The sequence below is a fragment of the Amblyomma americanum genome, chromosome 9, assembly GCF_052857255.1.
Source record: "Amblyomma americanum isolate KBUSLIRL-KWMA chromosome 9, ASM5285725v1, whole genome shotgun sequence".
NCBI classification, from domain to species: domain Eukaryota; kingdom Metazoa; phylum Arthropoda; class Arachnida; order Ixodida; family Ixodidae; genus Amblyomma; species Amblyomma americanum.
In genome coordinates this window covers 110,653,425-110,674,389 of record NC_135505.1, presented here as the reverse complement: position 1 = coordinate 110,674,389, position 20,965 = coordinate 110,653,425, and the positions used below count along the sequence as shown (strand labels likewise).

The 20,965-nt window shown below is 49.3% G+C and overlaps 1 protein-coding gene across 2 annotated transcripts; it reads right to left on the bottom strand.

The window, feature by feature from the left end:
- Positions 1 to 19,012: 19,012 nt before the first annotated feature.
- On the bottom strand, positions 19,013 to 20,405 carry LOC144105347 (uncharacterized). Of its 2 annotated transcripts, XM_077638493.1 has the most exons (3): positions 20,232 to 20,405; positions 19,990 to 20,160; positions 19,013 to 19,834 (listed from the first exon to the last, which is right to left on the bottom strand). In XM_077638493.1, exons 2-3 carry the CDS (start codon positions 20,026 to 20,028, stop codon positions 19,577 to 19,579), a joined length of 297 nt encoding a protein of 98 aa, XP_077494619.1. In that variant the 5' UTR covers positions 20,029 to 20,160; positions 20,232 to 20,405; the 3' UTR covers positions 19,013 to 19,576. The 2 variants fall into 2 exon arrangements, with proteins under 2 accessions (XP_077494619.1, XP_077494618.1); XM_077638492.1 differs by having other exon boundaries at positions 19,990 to 20,405.
- Positions 20,406 to 20,965: the final 560 nt, after the last annotated feature.

Below are 20,965 nucleotides of genomic sequence, written 5' to 3'. Positions count from 1 at the left end.
TCGGAATATGCGCTGGGAACCTGTTTGCCGGAGAGCGCAGTGGCCCGGGTGAACTAGAAGACGGAGCAATATAAAACAACAGCGTCGCGTTTGGATCAATCTTTTCTTGACTGGAATAGCCACTTGCACACAACATGGTTGTACGTTCCACAGAGAAGCAAGCGTAGCGTTTGTCTTGCATTTAATATTTGTGCCGCCTTACTGGAAGCCCAGAAAAATAATGGATGCACGCACGGGTTAGAGCACTTAGTTTAGGGCCTCATTTGCCGTACCTATCAGGGCAGTCAGGTCCCGTTGGTCGTCTAGGGCTGTGCTATGCAAACAGCTTCTAACTATAGGACGGGGAAGGGGTGCGGTATGGGAGGACGCGGGCACTCTTATGTGGAATCGTGGAGTGGGGAGGTGTGTGCCGAAAAAAGGGCAATTTACGGGGCACCGTGTTTAGGTATCTTAACCGTGTGCCTTAGCGCAAGGTGGGGGAAATTGTTGGACTTTATTTGGTGCCAGAAGGCCGTCGATCTCCTCTCGATGGAGATATTAATTCAATAGCGTTAAAGGCCCAGTTCTCCAGAAAGGCCGGTGTCGGCCTTGTCGGCATCGGCGTTGTGAGGGAAAAATCACAGGCATGACTCTGGCAGGTGGTCCCCAGATAGCAACTTAGGAGGAGGCAGGTGGGTCATTTAGGTCACGTGACCTTGCGGCATCATCACGACTTGCACACGGGTAAGTTTACTGCCCACCGCAACAGGTGGTGGTTAATGATTGGTCATTCGGGAAGAGCGACTTGGGCCGCACAAGGCCCACCACTTGGAGCACCTGCCATCGCAGGGCAGTGACTCATCGCTTATTTACTTTTAATTCTTCGATCCCTGGGAGTCCCCATACCCCTCCTGGCGCAGTGGTGCATCTTTTAACCCGGTACTACTTCGCCAGGAGGTGCATGAGGACTCCCAGGGATCAATGAATGTAGAGTAGAGAATGATGTGCATATATGGCAATTTGCCCGCTACACTATAACATCATACCTTTAAGGCGGAACTTTAGTGTCCCGTCCATTTTCTTTTTTTTTTTTGATAAGTGGATAGTATGGTCTGCGGGACAGTTGGCATTGTTGGGGTATGTGCGAACATGCGAGTAGAATGGGCTCCGCCTCCTCTGGGTTGGGATGGCCTTCCACTGGTGCCCGGAGGATAAGTTCTCTGGCTGTCGCATCAACGCGCGACATGGCCAGTGAGAGACAGAAGTCCAGACGAGGCGAGTTTTTGGGATGCAACGGGGGCGATGTGGGATGCTATGTTTGAACGATAGAGGATGCAGCTGTGCGTAGTCGCGACAGCGCTATGGCACATTCTTACGCCTACATGCTGTTTTCATTGTGCACTGTGGCTGTGGAGACTGTGTCACCCTCCCAGTCAGCCACCGCCGCCGTCCCTATCATTCGTGTGTATAGGGTTTCTTGGTTTTTACCACTGTGTCGGTGTTACCATAGTATGTGGTGCAGGGCTTTTGCCCTTGGCTTGGGTCTTTCCTCGTGGCAATAAAAACAAAATACAAACCTACTCTCTCTCTCTCTTCCTCGTCGAATTCCGGATGCATGTTCCTCGACATTGGAACGGGGGTATTGGAGTGCCTCGCAGCCTTTCGGACCCCGAGACCGTGCGAATGGTCGCCTGCACGACTGTTTTATTGCACGTACTAATTGCAAACTATGCGGCGGCAGTGTCTTGAGCTTGAGCCAATCGTGCGAATTTGTTGCGGGAAGAACGGAACCTGCCGGCAACACGATTCTTAATAGCGATAATTCAGAAAATCTTTACCGTTCGCCAATATTGCCTCATGCTAAGCAATGTAATGGTGAACGTCATACAACTAAGACCGCACAGACTAGTAAAGAACATTCAAGCATCATTAGAGTCATTTTTCTGATCAACCCATTAAGTGTTTAAGGAGAAGCCTGCCATTAATATTTAAGGACAGGGTTTTGGAGGTGAAGAGAATGGTTTGGTTTACGGGGTTTAACGTCCCAAAAGCGATTTGTGCTATGAGGGACGCCGTAGTGAGGGGCTCCGGAAATTTAGACCACCTGGGGTTCTTTAACGCGCACCGACATCGGACAGCACACGGACCTCTCGAATTTCGCCTCTATCGAAGTTCGGCCGCCGCGGCCGGGATCGAACCCACGTCTTTCGGGTCAGCAGCCGAGTTGCATAACCACCGAGTCACCGCGGCGGCCGAGGTGAAGGGAAGCTTTCTGCGCCAGAGTAATACCAGCGCTGGAGGACGTCAGAAAGCAGGCGAATCATGTTAACTAGTAAAGTCATTACTACATTTCAATAGTTCACTTTTAAATAATCCCAAACTCGTTATAACGAAACGGTTTATAACGAAGTAATGGATATAACGAAGGAATGACAGTTCCCTTTGGAAGCTCGGTAAACACAGGTTATAGCGAATCTACGGCTATAAAGAAATAAGCACCAGACCCCTTCGACTTCGTTATAACGAGGTTAAACTATATTATCGCCCCAAAGTGCGGGCGGGACAGAGAATGTCACGTGACACGCGCGTCACGGAGTTCGGGATTTGATGGACGTCTCTCTGCGCCCCCCGCAGACGTGTGGTTTTCGAATGGCGCGAGAAATGGCCCAAATTTGTTGAGCTATACAGCGGCGATCGAGGCTTATCGGTTTTTGAAATTTTAAACACTGATATGGCTGTTACTAACGGCCGGCTACAACTCGCTAATTGCAATAAGGCGCCCATCGATAATAGTTAAAAATTAAACTATTCAAGTTTAGTTAATCGTTTTACTAGATAACATGAGTCGGCTGTTTTTTTTTTACCTCCGCCAACACTGTTATCACTACGACACAAATAACTTCTCTTTATCTCAAAAAACTTATTTTTAAGAATTAGTGATGGGCTTCCCTGAAACACATGGTAGATCTGCTCAGGACTTCCTACTCCATTTGAGTCAGCAGTTTGGTTGCTTTTTCGTTACGCTTCAATAAATGTAACCTGTAGAGGTGTGTTCTTTTACCTGTACTTCTTCAGTGAACGATAGAAGGATAGAAAGGGAAGGATGAGCCGGCCCTTCAACAAGTCACTCGCATGGCCTGGCACATACGTGGCACGTGGCAGAGTTAAATGTGTTTCTCTTCAGCCGAGCTGAAACTTCCACTGGCCCCTCAAACAAGCGAGGGTACAACAACCTTCCCATTGAAGTTTTTCTACAGTTCCCGTTAGGTTCATCGCAAACGGTAGGTTTTGTTACCTTACTTAAAGCACAGTACGAAAGTCACTAAAACTATTCACCTCTTCACTGCACAAGTCGATCAAATTCTTTACACGCAACGATGAGTCTATTCGACATCCCGGGTTAGGAGAATTCGAGGTTATACCACTCGTTCACTCAGTGTTTCATTGGATGTCTTCTCTGATTAATCTTCTCTGCTCTGGTTAAGCCACTTCCCTGCGGCCAATGGGAATCACCCACCTGATGACGTGGAGGCTAACGAGAAGGGTTCGGTTTAAGTTAAGGACAACACAGCGATTTATGAACAAAAAAAATGACAGGTGTTACGTTAAGAGACCGGAAGCGGGCAGAGTGGGTGAGAGAAAAAACGCGGGTTAATGACATCCTAGTCGAAATCAAGGGGAAGAAATGGGCTTGGGTAGGGTACGTAATGCGAAGGCAAGATAACCGCTGGTCCTTAAGAGTAACGGAGTGCTTTCCAAGAGAAGGCAAGCGTAGCAGGGGGTGGCAGAAAGTTAGGTGGGCGAATGAGATTAGGAAGTTTGCAGGAATATGGTGGTCATAGCTGGCAAAAGAGAGGGTTAATTGGAGAAACATGAGAGAGTGGGCGTAGTCAGGCTGATGATGATGATGAAGCTTTTAATGCGATCGTATTAATAAATAAGCCATCCAATCTACTGCGCAGAGCGGCGAAGGTAGCCTTACGCTCCGCGTTGCGGCCTTGCATTGCGGACGGCAGAAATCCTGTTACAGGCAGAGGTGGACATTTGACTTCAAAAATCTCGACCTCACCTCAACCTCAAAAAAAAGCTTGCCGACCTCACTCAACCTCGACCTCATTAGTTGAGGTTGAGGTCTCCTGAGACGCCCTCACCTCACTTTTCCTGAGGCCACTGCCGACCTCACTCAACCTCACTTCAAGCTCAAAAATTGAGGCTGAGGTCGGCTGCTCGACCTCAGTGAACAAAAACAAAAAGCGATTTAGTTTTTCAGTTAAAAACAATTCTGAGAATCCGGTGAGACAGGAAAGCCAAAGTGATGATGATATTATTTAATAAGGTGTGTGCAGACAATATTGATGTGACCTCATTAGGAGAAGCCTGTAATCTGGGATGAACCCTTGAAGAGTTTATGGCCTGCGGGCAGGGGTGCCCCAAACGCGATCACCACCAGTACGTCGGTGAATACTTTACCAGTGTCAATATTCATCAACCTGTTTCGCGTATATATATATATATATATATATATATATATATATATATATATATATATATATATATATATATATATATATATATATATATATATATATATATATATATATATATATATATATATATACTTGTTCGTATTGGATGCTTCTCCCTCATTCACGCAAGAACCGGCAACTGACAAACACAGACCTACACCATCTATCAGAAATTGGGAGGGGGGGAGGTATTCACATTACTCTTTTTAGACTTGAGAATAGTTAGTGAATGTAAAGGCGCGCTCACACTAGCGGGAAGCTTCCCGCGCCGGCACAGCGTCAAAGTCGACGCTGCCTCGCAGCTCCTCAGAATGACGCTCACACTGCGCGCGTTTTCTCGCTGCGGTTGTCTTGGAATGTGGAGAGAGGAGGCGCTGAGGGAGGACCCGAACGAGCAGAAAGAGAAGGGGATAGTCACGTGACACTAGAGAAGACTGGAAAGCGCACCCTGCTAGCTCCCCTCCCGTCGCCCTGGCAAAGCAGCCGCCGAGTGCCCGGCCGGCCGGCCGGCCGGCCGGACGCGCGCAGCCTCCGCCTCCGCCGACGGAGTCACTGAACTGGGACCGACGTCACGGTTCACGGTCGGCGCCCATTGGCTGTTCTGGTCACCGGCACGGGAAAAATAGGTACCGAACCCATCGCTCCGCGGGACGGCAGAGCAGGCTGTCCGCGGGAGAAAAACCGGCTTGGGCGGGAAGCGGCACGCGGAAAACGCCCGGCGTTGCGCGTTTTCCCGCTAATGTGAGCGCGCCTTTAAGAAACTGGTCGTCGATGTATTTTCCAATGCGACGGCTACGCAGACGCATATCAGTATATTTCGATTTTCTAGCTCTATCCGGCATACCGAGAGGACTCAGCTAGATAATAATTTTGTCACCGAGCAAACGCTCTTTTCAGTCCTCTGTGCGCTGCCATCGAAAACATTTAACAAGCTGCGACTGTAGTACACCACCAGAAGCGCATTGTATTTGTCTGTGTAGAAGCGAGCGGCTTCTTTTATTAATGCGAAAGCATTAGATGGCTCACTTTCAAGGTCATATCCGCAAAAAAGTGTCCGCAAGAAACGGCACCTTGTGACGCCACAAGCAGACGAGTCACACGACGGAGACGATGATGTCACACAATTAATTAATGTAATTAGGTAATACTTAGACTAGTTGTTATAATTAGTTAGGACGTCATATGAGTGTGACGGCATACCAGGTCTCGTGACAACAATGTAATGTGACGTCAAACCTAGTCCCGTGCCGACAATTTAATATGACGTCACACCTAGTCACGTTTCAATGATGTAATTTCATGTCATACTAAGCCCCTACGCACCCCCTCGCACCCTAACTTCAAGATCAATATGGATCCCACATTACTACACATGCGCGCATAACGCATTACAAAGAGTGCCCACAGGCTGGTCAACATTAGTGATATTCGGATTGTCCAGCAGGTAAATGCGCCAGTTATCATGTATGGCATACTGCAAAGATCATGCAACGACACATGCCGTTGACTCTCGAGATGATGGCGATGATGATGATAATGCTAATAGTGTATCTTAATGAGCCCGAGAAAGTCTGATATCTACGACCAAATTAAAGGTTGCCAGAATATTGATTAAATATTGTACATTACCCAGCAACCGAAGACAATTATTGTGGGGGAGAACAGGAACACCTGCAGCTAATAATAAGGATGATGACGTTGATGTTCCTGGGAGATCAAGACCCTCCCCCGTTTCTGCCACTTCCCTCCAGGTTGCGATGGTAATGGTTTCGAAATCCTGGGAATTCTCCGGTGACTCGGTGATCCCGCGGCATTTTGCAAGAAAGGGCTGGATTATGTCTTCGAACACTGTGCCGTATATTAAAATCACACGGGTAAAAAAAAACTGGCCTAGAGTGGGCAGCGTGAACCGCTCCCTCTGTCAAAAGCACCCCCACCCCCTAAATAGTTATACACCTGAACAGAATTCTGGGTACCATTTCGTCAACTAGTCGGAGACAAGCTGCTTTCAGTCAATCACTTGTTTTTTTTTTTCAAAACTAAACTAATCAATGGTGCACCAGCCTCCTCGACGTTTTTTACCCGCGAGCACCACGCGAGCATTCTGCGAAGCCTTTCAGGGCGAACGATAGGTCTCTGCAAAATAGTTAAAGGAAAGGTAGCGGGTAGTGCCTGTCGTCTGCAAGGCAAGCCGCCGACCTAACTGATCCCATACGAGAGAAAAAAAATAACAGAGAATGATCACAAACACAAAAACAAAAATCGCACACTAAAAACAGAAGCGAACAACAGTGTGCGCCAATAAACGTCATATTAAGAGGTGTGAAACAGCGACTCAGCAGCACAGCGCAAACACATGATCAGTTCTATTCACACATCTTCATTAAAAAAAAAAAACAAGGAAGGGGAATCAGCCACCACATCACAATATTTTAATTAAAATATTTTTTCAGTGCTGTAACACCACTATGCTGGCACGTTCGCCCCGTGCTGGGGTGTTTCGGCATAATAAGTGAATTTCCGAGAAGGAACAACATGGAACCGGAGACTAAAGAGAGGCTATTCGGAAGGATATAAAAGTGAAATTATATCTGCATCTGCTTGCTTTACGGAACGGGAATATACAGAAGTAGTGCGAGATTCGAAAGGGGAAGACGTGCACCTATCAAAAGCTTCGACGGTGTTATACGGGTCTTTCTGGTTTCGTGCTTTTTTAATCAAATCAGCAGCTGTCCTTGTTAGGAACCGCCTGAATCACATTCTCTCGCCTGTGCCGACTGCTCCAGTTTCTTTTAAGTCAGCTTGTAATGCACAGCAGGATCCCCTTTACTCGACTGCAAGGCAAGAGCCATGAACACGAAGCAGTATTGCTTGGGCTCATCCGCGCTGCAACGAATTTATTGCGTGCTTGCTGGACTAAACTTATTTGTTTGCGGCATCAAACAAAGCTACCGCTGTTTAACGCGAGGTATGTGCTTTGCGCGCTCTTGGGAGTTTTAGCCGACCGGCAGGCAGCTGCGGCTGCTGGGCAAGCGGGAGGGACATGGCGTGCCGTGACAGCAGCAGTCCTTCCAGGAAGACCACAGGGGTGCGTCCTCCTGTAGGCTCGAGCTGAACGGACGTCGCGGTGCTGCACCGAAAGCTAAGAGCGGACTGCGGCATCCAGATGTCCGAACAGGGGAAACCGAACACCAAGCGTCATTGCATGAACACTGCGGTGGTGCGCTCCAACACCGCTTCGGAAGCAACACTCGGCGGAGTAAGACGCGGCAACTGCAAAAAGTGCCGACCTCACTAAATGACGACCTCACTCAACCTCAAACTCACGCGTGAGGGTGAGGTCTGATTTGCTGGCCTCACTCACAAAATTTCGAGCCGTCGCCGCCCTCACTTCAACCTCACCTCACGACGTGAGCTTGAGGTAATTTTGAGGTTGAGGTCGACCCCATGAGGTTGCCCACCTCTGGTTACAGGCACTATAGAGAACTTTCTAGCTTGCGCTTCGCCACATTGCTTGCAGGGCTGCTTTGTGGGCTTGTCGGAAGTGGTAGTGCCAAGTGCATGCAACATCCCAGCTTGCAAAGTGGTGGTGCCCATGTTGGAAATGTCTATAGGAATGGAAATACAGTGAAAGGAACTACTCTCAGGGTATCGCTTTTTTTTCTCACAAAGTCGGACGGCCGAAAAGCCGGACTATAGCCCATGACCGTAGTGATACTCTGAATCGCTTCTGACGAAGGACCATAGTGTTTGAACCTGACGCTGGTTAGAGCGTACGAGTCTTGAGTCGAACTCTTCACTGGGGAGTGAAACACGAACCACCTTTGCAGGCTGAGTTGTTCCAAACTGGGTTTGCCCCCGAAGGGGCGCAGCGGGGTTTGCGGAGCCTCCTCCAAGCACACACCCCTGAAGAAGCCGGGTGCCGGGCCGGGGGTGGCTTGTACCCATTTTTACCGGTGGGTGTCCGGCGGTGGGTTTCGAACCAACCACCTCCCGCAGCCGAGGCGGACGCCCAGACCACTAGGCCACGACTGCATAACTCTCAGGGTATCGGTCGGCTGAAGGCGTATTTATTCCTCTGAGCACGAGTTCTTTTGACTCCACTTAACCCTCCGTCCAATACATAGTACCTCTCTATCTCGCCTCCAGCTCGTTCGCCCATCGCGGTCGGTCTCACTACCTCGCAAAGTGGACCTGACTGTAAATACTATCAGGCGGCACTCAGGAGTTAAGTATCTTCAAAAGATCTTTCTCACCGTCTCCTGGCATGCACTAGTTTCACGCGCCGAGAAAGACAAGGAACAGAGAGAGGGAGAGAGAGATAGGAAATGAAAACATGATTTTAATGTCCCACATAGGCTCTAGTAGGTGATGTGACAGACGAAGATGTCACACCAACGACAGAACGCGGATTGACGGCAGTTTTCAGTGATATACTACAGCTAATTCGTGCTTCTACAGATGATGTTAAACATTCATTGGGTTCGATAAAAAGTCTGCGCCGTCCGGGAGGGACCCTCATCCCAGGGCACCTGCAGCGGCTTCCGTCAGCAGCCAGAGTGCCGCACTGGAATGCTTAAGATTAATTTAGACCACTTCCGATTCTTTAACGCGTGCTCACATCGCACAGCACACGGCAGTTTTTGCCTTTTACCTCCGCCAAAAGTCGGCCACAGCGGCAATGAAGGTTCAAACTTGCGACCGTGTGATCTGCAGCCGAACGCAAAAGCCATTGAGCCACCGCGGCGGGTCCAACTAATAAATGTGATTTTCTCCTACTTATTTTCACAGAGTTAGATCGACACCACAGACTGCCAAAGATGCTTCAATGTTACACTGAGAATGGACTGGTCTTGTACTTCTGCATGACTTTGTAAGCTTGCTTCACCGCGTCTCTGCATTATTTTCACTATAACATGCACACGTTTCTGTCTTCTTTCCTTGTGCAGTTTACTCAAAATAAAGTAGTATATTGCAGTAATATCGATAGTAATATCGCAGTGAATCGGCAGAAAGTTAGGTGAGCGGACGAGATTAAGACATTTACGGGCATACGATGGGCGCAGCTGGCAAAGGACAGGGTTAACTGAGAGACATGGGAGATGCCTTTGCTGTGCGGTGGGTGTAGTAAGCTGATGATGATGATGATGAATCGGCTGCATACATTCTTAGCAAAGGCCAGAGGAAGCGGGTGCGAACTATGCTTTCGCCGGTGGCGCCACCACTACATCTTGAAAAAAGGGGGCTTGCTTCCCTGCCGGTCGACACACCTAGTCTAGCAGACACCGTACTTTCGTCTTAAAAGAGCGTTCGTTATAGGATATGTGCTGTGCGATGTCAGTGCACGTTAAAGATCCCCAGGTGGTCGAAATTATGCCGGAGCCCTCCACTACGGCACCTATTTCTCTTTCTTCTTTCACTCCCTCCTTCATCCCTTCCCTTACGGCGCGGTTCAGGTGTCCAACGATATATGAGACAGATACTGCGCCATTTCCTTCCCCCCCAAAAAAACAATTATTATTATTATTATTATTATTATTGTAGGACATGTGGCTTAATGGCCGCAGTTGTCTTCAGCACTTCCTCGCCAGAAGCACTAGTTTTCGCCGAGGTCCTGGATCCGTCTTCCACGTCCCAGCGTCGAAATTCTGCGGGCTAGCCAGGCGTCGGCGTCTCCGGATGGTCCTGACACCTCACTGCCTCCGGCCAGGATGCTGCGCACTAGCGACGGCGGGCCTCTGGACGCAGTGCTTGGTTGGAATTTCTGCGACGGGGGAACTGCAGGCAGCGGCTGGGCTGACGTGTTCATAGTCCCTTGCTGGGACCTGTGTTGGTCCAGTGCTAGCTAGGCCTGAGACGTGAGGGATGCCGCGTCGATGCGGACAATTGCCATTGATGTTCGCACATCGATTCAGCTCCCGAGGCTCGGCCGTGCTGGCATTCGCCGTTGGGTGGTCATGAGAGGCACAGGCTCTAGATGTCTTGGCAGCTAGTGGTGCCGGTGCTGAGGCGACGTTGCCCTCTAGACGTTTCAGGGTGCACATGTCTGAGGACCACAGAGGCCTGGCCGACTTGCGTGTCGCCCGCTGGAGTAGTCAGCATGGACTTCGGCCGCTCTGGGCACACTTTCAGATGCTGATGCAGTTCTTTAGCAGGCACGAAGTGGGATGCAAAGAACGGGCAGGTCTGGTTAATGGGATTGCTGAGCCGGCATTTGGACATGTGAATGCAAAGCCTGCTCATCAATACCTTGTGTCGCGGGTTAAGTGGGCAGGTCACGATCTCATCCTTGCCGGAGCTGTAGGTCACCATTGTAGTTGCCTCAAGAGCGATGGCACATTTACATGGTGGGGGATTGGCCAGGGTTTTGGTGCAGATCCAAACCTACCGTCAGGCGCTGGCAACGTCTTTTGTGGCTCGCACAGCACGTGGGCTCGAGGCTATGGTGGCAGGCTAACGACGTTAGTACGTGCAGTCTCCACAAATTCTCGACAAACCGTAGGCCTCCAGCACCTAGAGACGTAAATTAATTGTAATCACGCATAACAGGCACAACAGGCAGAATATGCTTAAGATGTAGATTGAAGCTTCCCAAGTCGGATGGGCAATCAACTGGCCTTTGTCAAACAATATCTCTGATGACGACGAACTGGAAGAACCGTAAGCTCGCACGGATTTCGAATAATACGACTATTATCTGCATAATTTTTATCTTTTCGTCAGGGGACTCGTTTTTTAGTTGTAATTCACATTTTTTAAAGCACAAAATTCTACCTCGACTACCTGAAATGAGTAAATGTTTCACAACTGTTTGACTGCACACGGCACCCTGGCCTATACCCCACGTCAACAGAGTACAACAACGACTACAGACTGGTACGCCACTGAGAGAGCTTCTTGAGTCAGTGCCATTGGCATGTTTAATTTTGTCACGTATGCGGCTTGATGTGTCCAGTTTTCTTAGTCACTTTGGACGAGTAACGAGCTGGAGCAGGACGAGAGCGCCTCAAACGCCGCGTTGCCGTCTGAACAGTGTCGCCATCTTGGGATAGGAAAATTAAGTACATGAGATGTTCTGTAAATGTTAGAATAGTAGTTCTCATAACACCCGGAAGGGGACGACGACACCGAAGGGAGCACGACACAAGCGTTTCGGTGCAGGTGGGCTGGAAACGCTGATTGGTCAAACAAAATGTGACGTCACGCTTAAAACGTCACGTGACGTCATGGTCACGTGACTTTTAATGACGTCGTGTTTGGTTGGGAAGAGACATATTTTCCCTAGGTTTTTCTCGGAATTCCCCACGTTTTTGACAGCGCGCGCGGGTTCAAAAAGCGCACCTGATGCGCCGCGCTTTCACACACTGCATGCGCGTTTCTATATTTTTATTATATATGATATCCTTGAACTGCTGGTGTATTATTTTAGTGCGCTCGAACGGCGCGCTTCGTTGTGCATTTATTATAATCGCCACTGCCTGGCGGACCCGATACAGCTTTTGCAGACCTGAGAGGTTAAACACGTACTATCCATGCAGAGCCACGCAAATGCGCCTACAGGTGACCACGCCCGTCTATCAGCGCTCCGTCGAGTGCCTGCATTTACAATCGAGTGCTGTAGGACTATGAACCTGACCTAGAGCATACATATTATAATTTTTCCTTGTATTCTACATTCTCTACATGCAGGAGACTACACTCATAGCTTTCGTTAGTGCAGAAATTTCGTACAACCGTGTCAAAATTTGGCGGTCCGGTTTTTTTCTGCACGACGTTTTGGAGGAGAAAAGCATTGGGTCTTTGAAGGACGACAGTCTATATAAACTCTTATTCACTGTGTCGTCGTACCTATCGTAATTAATGACGACATATAAAGGCTTTTGATACAACTCTCGTGATTTAAAACAAAACTGTTCGTTAGCACTAACCCGCGAAAAAATATTGCGCGCAATCATTCGCCACAGCCCGTTGCTGCGTAATTTTTGTTTTGTGCGGATTTTCTTTTATAATATGACAGCTGCACGCGATAGCTTATATATATAGTTGCGCAGCCGACCACTGCAGGTACCAGTAAACACGTACCCCGTTTAGAATGAATTTAAAAACGCGGTCGGGAGTTGGAATTATTTGTCCGGGACGCTGCGGTCAAAGTTCGCAGTTTTGAAAATTGAAACACGGAAATTTTTGCTCATAGCTAGTCACTCTTGCATAAGTAAATATCTTATTCCTACCCATCATCCCCTTGTCAAAACACATATATTAATGAGAAAAACGACCCATTTGATGCAATTAAGTTCACAGTCCTACAGGGTGGGTTCCACAACAAAGAGAGCAACGGGAGTCGTACTTTATTTACAAATTTGTAACAATTCCTCACGGCATTAATGAAAGTCCGGGTTTATTGACCTCCATCGCCCCTTTCAGAGCCAGTGCTGACCTTAGGAGTGCCGGCGCGTCAAACCTCGGTCGTTTGCCGCCAGCGGCATCTTTTTCAAGCTTCGCTCTTGGTTCTTGGTTCTTCAATTTACCCCGCTCGGCAAGGTGGTGCGTCGAACTGGCAAGACAGGGGTGGGGGATGAATTCAGAGCTTTGTGTAAGCGGGCAGCGAAGCTTGAAAAAGATGCCGCTGGCGACAAACGACCGAGGTATGTCGCGCCGGAATTCCTAAGGTCAGCATTGGCTCTGCAAGGGGCGATGGAGGTCAATACACCCGGACTTTCATTAATGCCGTGAGGAATTGTTATTAAATTTGTAAATAAAGTACGACTCGCGTTGCTCGAGATCTCTGTTGTGGAACCCACCCTGTAGGACTGTTAACTTAATTGCATCAAATGGGTCGTTTTTCTCATTAATATATGTGTTTTAACAAGGGGAGGTAGGGATAAAATATGCGCGCGGTGGTTATTAAAGCGAATTCGTATAAAGTTAATGGTCTGCCCAATGTACTGCGTACTGCACACACTGCATCCTAGGAGGTATATTACGTTGCAAAAATCCCAATCAGAGTTGTCATTAATTTTCCATTTGAATCCTGAAGCTGTGCTTATTTCACAGCTTGATGTTTGTAATGTGTTTGCAGACCTGGAATCTACTTTTTCCACAAGGTGGACACCCCAAAACCGTCTCTTTATGTGACTGAGTGTATTAGAATGTTTCGAATGTTTTTCGGTCGTCTGTAGACTGCATGAGGGAGAGCAGTGAAAATTTTGGCGAGGCGCTAGCTCGCTTTGTTTGAGAATGTTGAAATGTTTTTTTGAAGATTTTGTTTACGTACGTTAGGCGGCTGGTTACTGGTGAAGGGGAGTACGAGATTTGCCTGATGGTCTGTTTGCTCGCTGTATCGACGTCACTCCAGTATTTGCTCTCGGTTGGGTTTAGATGTCCTTTGAATGGCATCGTCGGCAATGGCGACGGGTATCGCTGCTTAATGAGGACTTCTTGCATGCGTTTGGAATTTTTTACGAAGTCTTCATCTTGGGAACATATTCCTTTAGATCGATGTGCCTGAGAGTATGGGATGCTTGTTTTAGAGTGACGAGGATGGCAGCTTTGGAAGTGTACGTATTGTTGACGGTCCGTCGGTTTACTGGTGGTGAGTGAGCTTTCGTTTACCAAAATCTCAACATCTAGGAAGTTAATTGTGGTGTGGGCGCACGTGTAAGTGAAAGATATGTTGGGGTGGACGAGGTGTGTCAGTCCAAATTAAAAAGATGTCATCCAAGTAGCGTTTGTATAGGGTGGGCTTAATGGGACAATCTTTCAAAAATTTACTTATTACTATGCATGAAGATGTTGACGTAGGTGTGGGCCATCCTTGTACCCATGGCTGTGCCGTTAATTTGTGAATAGTGTTGATTGATGAATTCGAAGTTGTTATATTCGAGTACGATTTTCGACAGTATTTATAAAACACGTGGAGCAGGGGAGCATCAAATCACTGATCGAAGCGTATGAACGAAACAGAAAGGAGGAATCCCCTGCTGCACGTGCATTAGATATGTTGTTCACAGCAACATCTTGCATGAAGCTGCAGGGAAGAGAAAACTCGATGAGACGCAGCCAGTTGTACTTGAGCCGTCTACATCGAAGGATTCACCACCGATCCTCTCACCAGGTTTCGTGAAGCTTGCGCTTTATCGTGCCGGTTTACCACTGTCCTTCTTGCTAGTGAAGCGATTATTTTTTTAATGTTCTCTTTTTGCCCCATTTGCCATCTGCCATTTTTGATCGTGCCATCTTCTGGGCAAGTACTACGTTTGAGGTTCGAAAAAGATGCATAAGCGATCACGACCTATGCAAACAATAACAAAGACGAAACACGCTACAAGAGCACCACTAGCTGCATATCTGCATATCGCGCGCACACGTGCGACTGATTTTCGCTGACGATCGGCCGCTCCCGCTGTATTCAATTAGCTGTGTCGCCAGATCGTCTGTCGCGAGGCGCTTTCGCTGTGCCCGCATGACCGCTTGTCTTGACCTTCCAGGGGAATTGCGCGTTGCTCGCGCGCGGCTTAGCCCGAAGCCGGTAAACCGGCTGGCCACCGCCACATCTGGACCTGGTTTGACTCAAATTGGTCTCAGCCGCGTCTTGTTCGGTTCGGGCGCGAACAATACGCGAGATTCAAAGCGCTCGGCCGTCTCTGTCTCTATGGGGGGGGGCACTTGACCCCAAGGGCGCTCCTTTTCAACACCACCCCGCCGTCGCCCGCCTCCGATTGAACAGGCGGGGGGTTCAAAGGGGAGCTGCCGCGGAGAAGCCGGGCAGCTCGTCCTAATGACAGGGCAGAACATGCGTCACTGACAGCCCCCTTCCTTTCGCCGTCTTGTCCATCGTGCGTCGCGCCGAGCCCGACAAAGAAAAGGCCGTCACCCCCCCCCCCCCCTTCCCCTTCTGAATCGGGGGGCGGGGGGCGGAAATTCCGCAAATAGTTTCCCAGAGGCATCCTTTTTTTTTCATGGGGTCAAGAGAAGCAAGCTTACACTGCAAAATTAAACCTTGTCTTTCTCTTCCAAATGCAATTAACTAGGAGTCCTGTCCAACCATTCCAGCTTGTTATGGGGGCACCCCCAACCATTTTTTATTTCCGTGTAACTCGCAGCCCTTCTTCACCTTGGTCATTGTAGCCGCTATTGTTTCTCAAGTACCATGCAACATCTTGTTATTAGCAGTTGCTAATTCAAGCCTTCTGCAGGGTTTGAAGGACCTTTTTAATTGGAAATGAGAACATGTGCACAGGGTGGAAAGCGCGTGATCTGCCAGGAAACACTAAAGCGGCCCCGAGAAGGGATCTTTATTAAGGATGACAGCCATCTTGGGCCTCTCCACTTGGCAACGACGACACAGCGTGTGCGGTCCCTATGGTTAGGCCCCAGCTGTGGAAGCCATCCTCGGACACGACCATGACCTTCGACATCTGATGTTTTTATTTAAAAACACAGGGGCCAAAGTCGTGCTGTATGCAGTGCGATCGCCATGTGGTTCCATAATCATCCACCTAGCCCGGCTCTTTGGACGGATTCAGGAAACGACTGAAAAGAACAAAAGTAACGAGCAAACAAAGGTGCGCTGCATAAAAGTTAGAACGCAAAGAAACGAAGGCGCGCTGCGCTGGGATAATGCTGTAGCGAGGTCTAATATGTAAATTTTCATGGCTGGCGTGGATTTCCACAAAGCGCAAGTAGTCGCTACGGAGACAAACAAAGGCGCACTGGAGCTGGGTATGTATCATGTTTAACTGCGCAAAGAAACGAAGACAGAGAACAAGAAGGCACGACACGAGCGCAGACTATCAACAGATTTTTTCTTTAAGGAAAAAAGGCCTATATATGCATCTTCATCCCGCGAAAAACATGCTAAAAACCCGAAAGCGCAAACCCTATCACACACCATCTTGGCACATGTAACGTGATGCCACTGATCACAACCTGAAAGCAATCTCCGCATCGTCAGAGACAAGATACAAAACAAACAAACAGCGAACTCACAGGCACACTCCTGCCAAGCTAGCGCTCCACACCGCCTGCTTGCGCTAAAGAAACTGCGCAAAAAAGGTATCTCCCCATCAATGAGGCCTACAGATGGTGATGCTACACAGTCATCTGATTCCTTGATCTGGTACGCTTCCAGCAACTCCCTGCAAACCTGATCCCTGTGTTTAAACAAGACGCTGGTCTTGTTCAATCGTGGGAAGCAATCTTTGCACTCTTTGCAGTGCAGGGCGAGATTAGAGGAAGGTGCGCCCTTCAACGACCTGCGATGTTCTGCTAACATCTCGTTAATACATCGACCCGTCTGGCCGATGTACTTCTTCCCACACGAGAGGGGGACTTCGTATACGACTCCAGTCTTACACTCTGTGAGCCTGGTTTTCTGTCTGTGCGCTATCGAGCACTCAGCTCCAGCACGATTGCTCTCAGGCTCGAGCTTCTTTCGCACAGCACTACAAATCCTTGAAAGCTTATTCTTTGCCATGAAAATCACGTCCGCCCCGTATCTCGCCCCAACTTTTTTGAGCCGGTGTGAAATTACATTCCCTGAACGTTCAGGACAATCATATCCGAGCGCAACACTTGGCAGCATGTTGTGTCGGGATTTCTACAGCGACATTTGAGCTCACTCAAGCTTTCGGATCCTTTCTTGGTGAACAATTCCGCAAGTGTGGTTAAGTACCTGTCTGGGTTGGATAAGAAAAAGTACTCTACCTTCAGCATCGATGTGGAGGACTTATTTTATTCGCTACCCCATGCTCAGCTCATGCAGAGAGTGAAAGACTGCATTGTAAAAGACAATGACGAGTTGGTGTTCGTGGCGGGGTGCGGGGGTTTCCATAGAAAGTTTCCTGGAGCTGCTATCATTTTACCTAGAGTCAACCGTTGTTGGGCGGGGCGAAAAGGTGTACGTCCAAAAATCGGGTGTGTGCATCGGCTCCCGTGTGGCACCCGTTTTGAGCGATATTTACTTGAGCAGGATGGATCAAGAACTGGCACAAAATCTTGCTGACCTCGCGCTAAAGGTGTTCCGTTACGTCGATGATTTTTTAATCATTCTTAAGTCGAACTCTCCCAGGGCAGTTCCGGACGTCGTCAAAATCTTCAAAGATACAGGTAGTGGCCTGCGATTCACCTTCGAACTACCCAGCTCAGCTACCCTACAGTTTTTAGACCGACCGCAGCGGTGGCCAAGTGGTTGAGCATCCGCCTCGCATGCGGGAGGTGCGGGGTTCGATCCCCAGTGCCGCCGGGTACCCACCGGGGATACAATGGGTACAAGCTTTTCCCTGGTCTGGTGCTCGGCTTATTTAGGGTGAAATGCTTGGGAAATGAGTCTTTGACCCCACCTTGAGAAAAAGAAAATACCTTGTGTCAAGGCGTATTTGGCCATAGATGCCCTTGCGCCATAAAAAAAGTTTTTATACCTCCGGATCCATTATCTAGAGAGCAGGGTCTGTTGGGAATATCACCATAGGACAAAAAAAAAAAAACCTCTCTTGAACGTCAGTTAGGGGCATTCCACACTCGTCAAGGCGGGTATAGCGACTTCATGCTTAAAAGAGCTCTTGGGAAATCCTGTACACACAGAGCGGAGGCTAGCTTCCTGGGGCAGGTAGAGAGGCTGAAAGAAGCCGGGTATCCTGATCTGAGTTGGCTCAGATCTCCGAAAGGATCCTGTTCAAAGGAGGGAGGCCCATGCTAGTAAAAAAGAGGACGGTGGACGTAGACAAGTGGTGTGGGCATTCCATACATCCATTGAATTTCACACCGGCTCAAAAAAATTGGGGCGAGATACGGGGAGGACGTGATTTTCACGGCAATGAATAAGCTTGCAAGGAATGTTATCGGCGGTCGCACGTGCATGACAATCCTTTCGACATGCGTGACGATGCCCACCGAAGGCATTTCAGGCTGTCGAAGGGACTTGTACGCTGGCTAAGCGAAGAGCGCGGAACATGCGTCACTGACAGCCCCCTTCCTTTCGCCGTCTTGTCCATCGTGCGTCGCGCCGAGCCCGACAAAGAGGAGGCCGTCACCCCCCCCCCCCACCCACCCTTCCCTCCTGAATGGGGGGGGGGGGGCGGAGATTCCGCAAATAGTTTCCCAGAGGCATCCTGTTTTTTTTTTTTTTTCATGGGGTCAAGGAAGGTGGCCCAAGCAGTGTGAGGCAACGTTCTCTGTTCATTCTAGAGAAGCAAGCTTACACTGCAAAATTAAACCTTGTCTTTCTCTTCCAAATGCAATTAACTAGGAGTCCTGTCCAAATCCATTTCAGGTTATGTGGGCACCCCCAACGTTTTTTATTTCCGTGTAACTCCAGCACTTCTTCACCTTTGTCATTGTAGCCGCTATTGTTCAAGTACCATGCAACATCTTGTTATTAAAGGACCTTTTTAATTGGAAATGAGAGCATGTGCACAGGGTGGAAAGCGCGTGATCTGCCAGGAAACACTAAAGCGGCCCCGAGAAGGGATCTTTATTAAGGATGCCAGCCATCTTGGGCCTCTCCACTTGGCAACGACGACAAAGCGTGTGCGGTCCCTATGGTTAGGCCCCAGCTGTGGAAGCCATCCTCGGACACGACCATGACCTTCGACATCTGATGTTTTTATTTAAAAACACAGGGACCAAAGTCGTGCTGTATGCAGTGCAATCGCCATGTGGTTCCATAATCATCCATTTAGCCCGGCTCTTTGGACGGATTCAGGAAACGACTGAAAAGAACAAAAGTAACGAGCAAACAAAGGTGCGCTGCATAAAAGTTAGAACGTAAAGAGACGAAGGCACGCTGCGCTAATGCTGTAGCGAGGTCTAACATGTAAAATTTCGCGGCTGGCGTCGATTTCTACAAAGCGCGAGTAGTGCCCACGGAAATAAACAAAGGCGCACTGGAGATGGGTAAGTCTGTATACAAGCACGAGTTTTTGTCTCTACCAGCGATTTACTTGCTCACACCGCGCGATTTTGATGTCTGGCGTCGATTTCGACAGAGAGGGAATACGGGCACGAAACGGGACGCTCGCGATCTGCCAGGAAACAATGAGGTGGCCCTAAAAAGGGCCGTTTGCAGGAGCACTTCAACCGCGACCTGCAGCGGCGTGGCGGCGCGGTGAGCAGTAGGCCCAGCAGTGGTCCGTCTTGTGCCCTTTGGCTCCGCACCGACGACACCGGTGCACGACGTACACCTCTCCTGGTCTTGCCCTTGAAGCCGACGCTATCCCTGGTCCGTAGATCTTGACGAGGGCCGCGACGATAATCTTTGACATCTGGTCGATGCCCCGGTCTGCGGCAAACAAGGACAGCATCGGCTCGCCAGAAGCATCCAGGAAACGATGCTGCAAAAAAAGTTACATTACAAGCGCCGCAATTTGGCGAGTTCTGCACGAGAAAACTTGCGAAAAACGATGCTGCAAAAAAAGTTACGTTACAAGCGCCGCAATTGGGCGAGTTCTGCACGAGAAAACTTGCGAAAACGTTGTTCAACCCTTACCTCGTGATTGAGAACGTGCACGCCCGACAAGCGCTTCATCGTGGCTGTCAGACGGCGGTTCAGATGGCGACGCCGGCGGTCCTCAAACCGCACCTTATGTGGGTCGTCGTAATGGAGTTGCAAAATTTTGAACACCAGCACGACGTGCTCCTGCAGCAGGAAAACGAGGTCCTGGAATGCGCAAGGCATGTAGGTAAGCGGTACAGCACTTCATGAAGCGAAATTTGAGATAAAATGCGTACCTTTATGTCGCTGGCGATTTCTCGCGGGTCAGCGCCTTTTGGGGGTCGTCGCAATGTCGTGGAAGCAAGAACTGTACAGAAATTTCAGCTGGCTGCGCCGACGAGCGCACCACGCAAAAAAAAAAAGCCATACCTGGACAGCTTCCGAAACGCGCGCGCCGCCGCCTACGCTCACGAAGAGAATACCCGCAGACCACGCACGCCCGGCGGCCGGCCAGCCGGCCCTAGCGATTCCCTAGGCACTCTAGGGACAGGCCGAGAGAGGCGCGGCGAACCCACGTCCGGTTGAGAACGAGGGAGAAGCAGAAAAACGTCACGGAGAAGCGCATCCCATCGACCAATCAGCGTTTCCAGCCCACCTGCACCGAAACGCTTCTAGCACGACACCCGAGGATAGTAACTTTGTGCATTGTGCTTGTGTTATGGGTCACCAGCATTGCTCTGTCGGCTTTTACGTAAAATATAAAACACGGGCCCCTTTCAATTTTCCGAATTTCTTAAGGACAAGGATTGGAGCACTACAGTGATCGGCACTCGACGACTTTCAGCGGCGTGATGTTAGAGCAACCACGCTGGCCTGGGAACTGGCTGCAGCCGAGGAAATGCTTTTTTTTAAGCGAAAGCTTTACTACGCCAGCCCGCGAGCCATTCTGGCTCGTGCCTTGAGCCGCCATTGCCTAGCAACGCCGCAGCCGCGCTCCAACAGATGGCGCCACCGTCGACGCCGCTGCCGT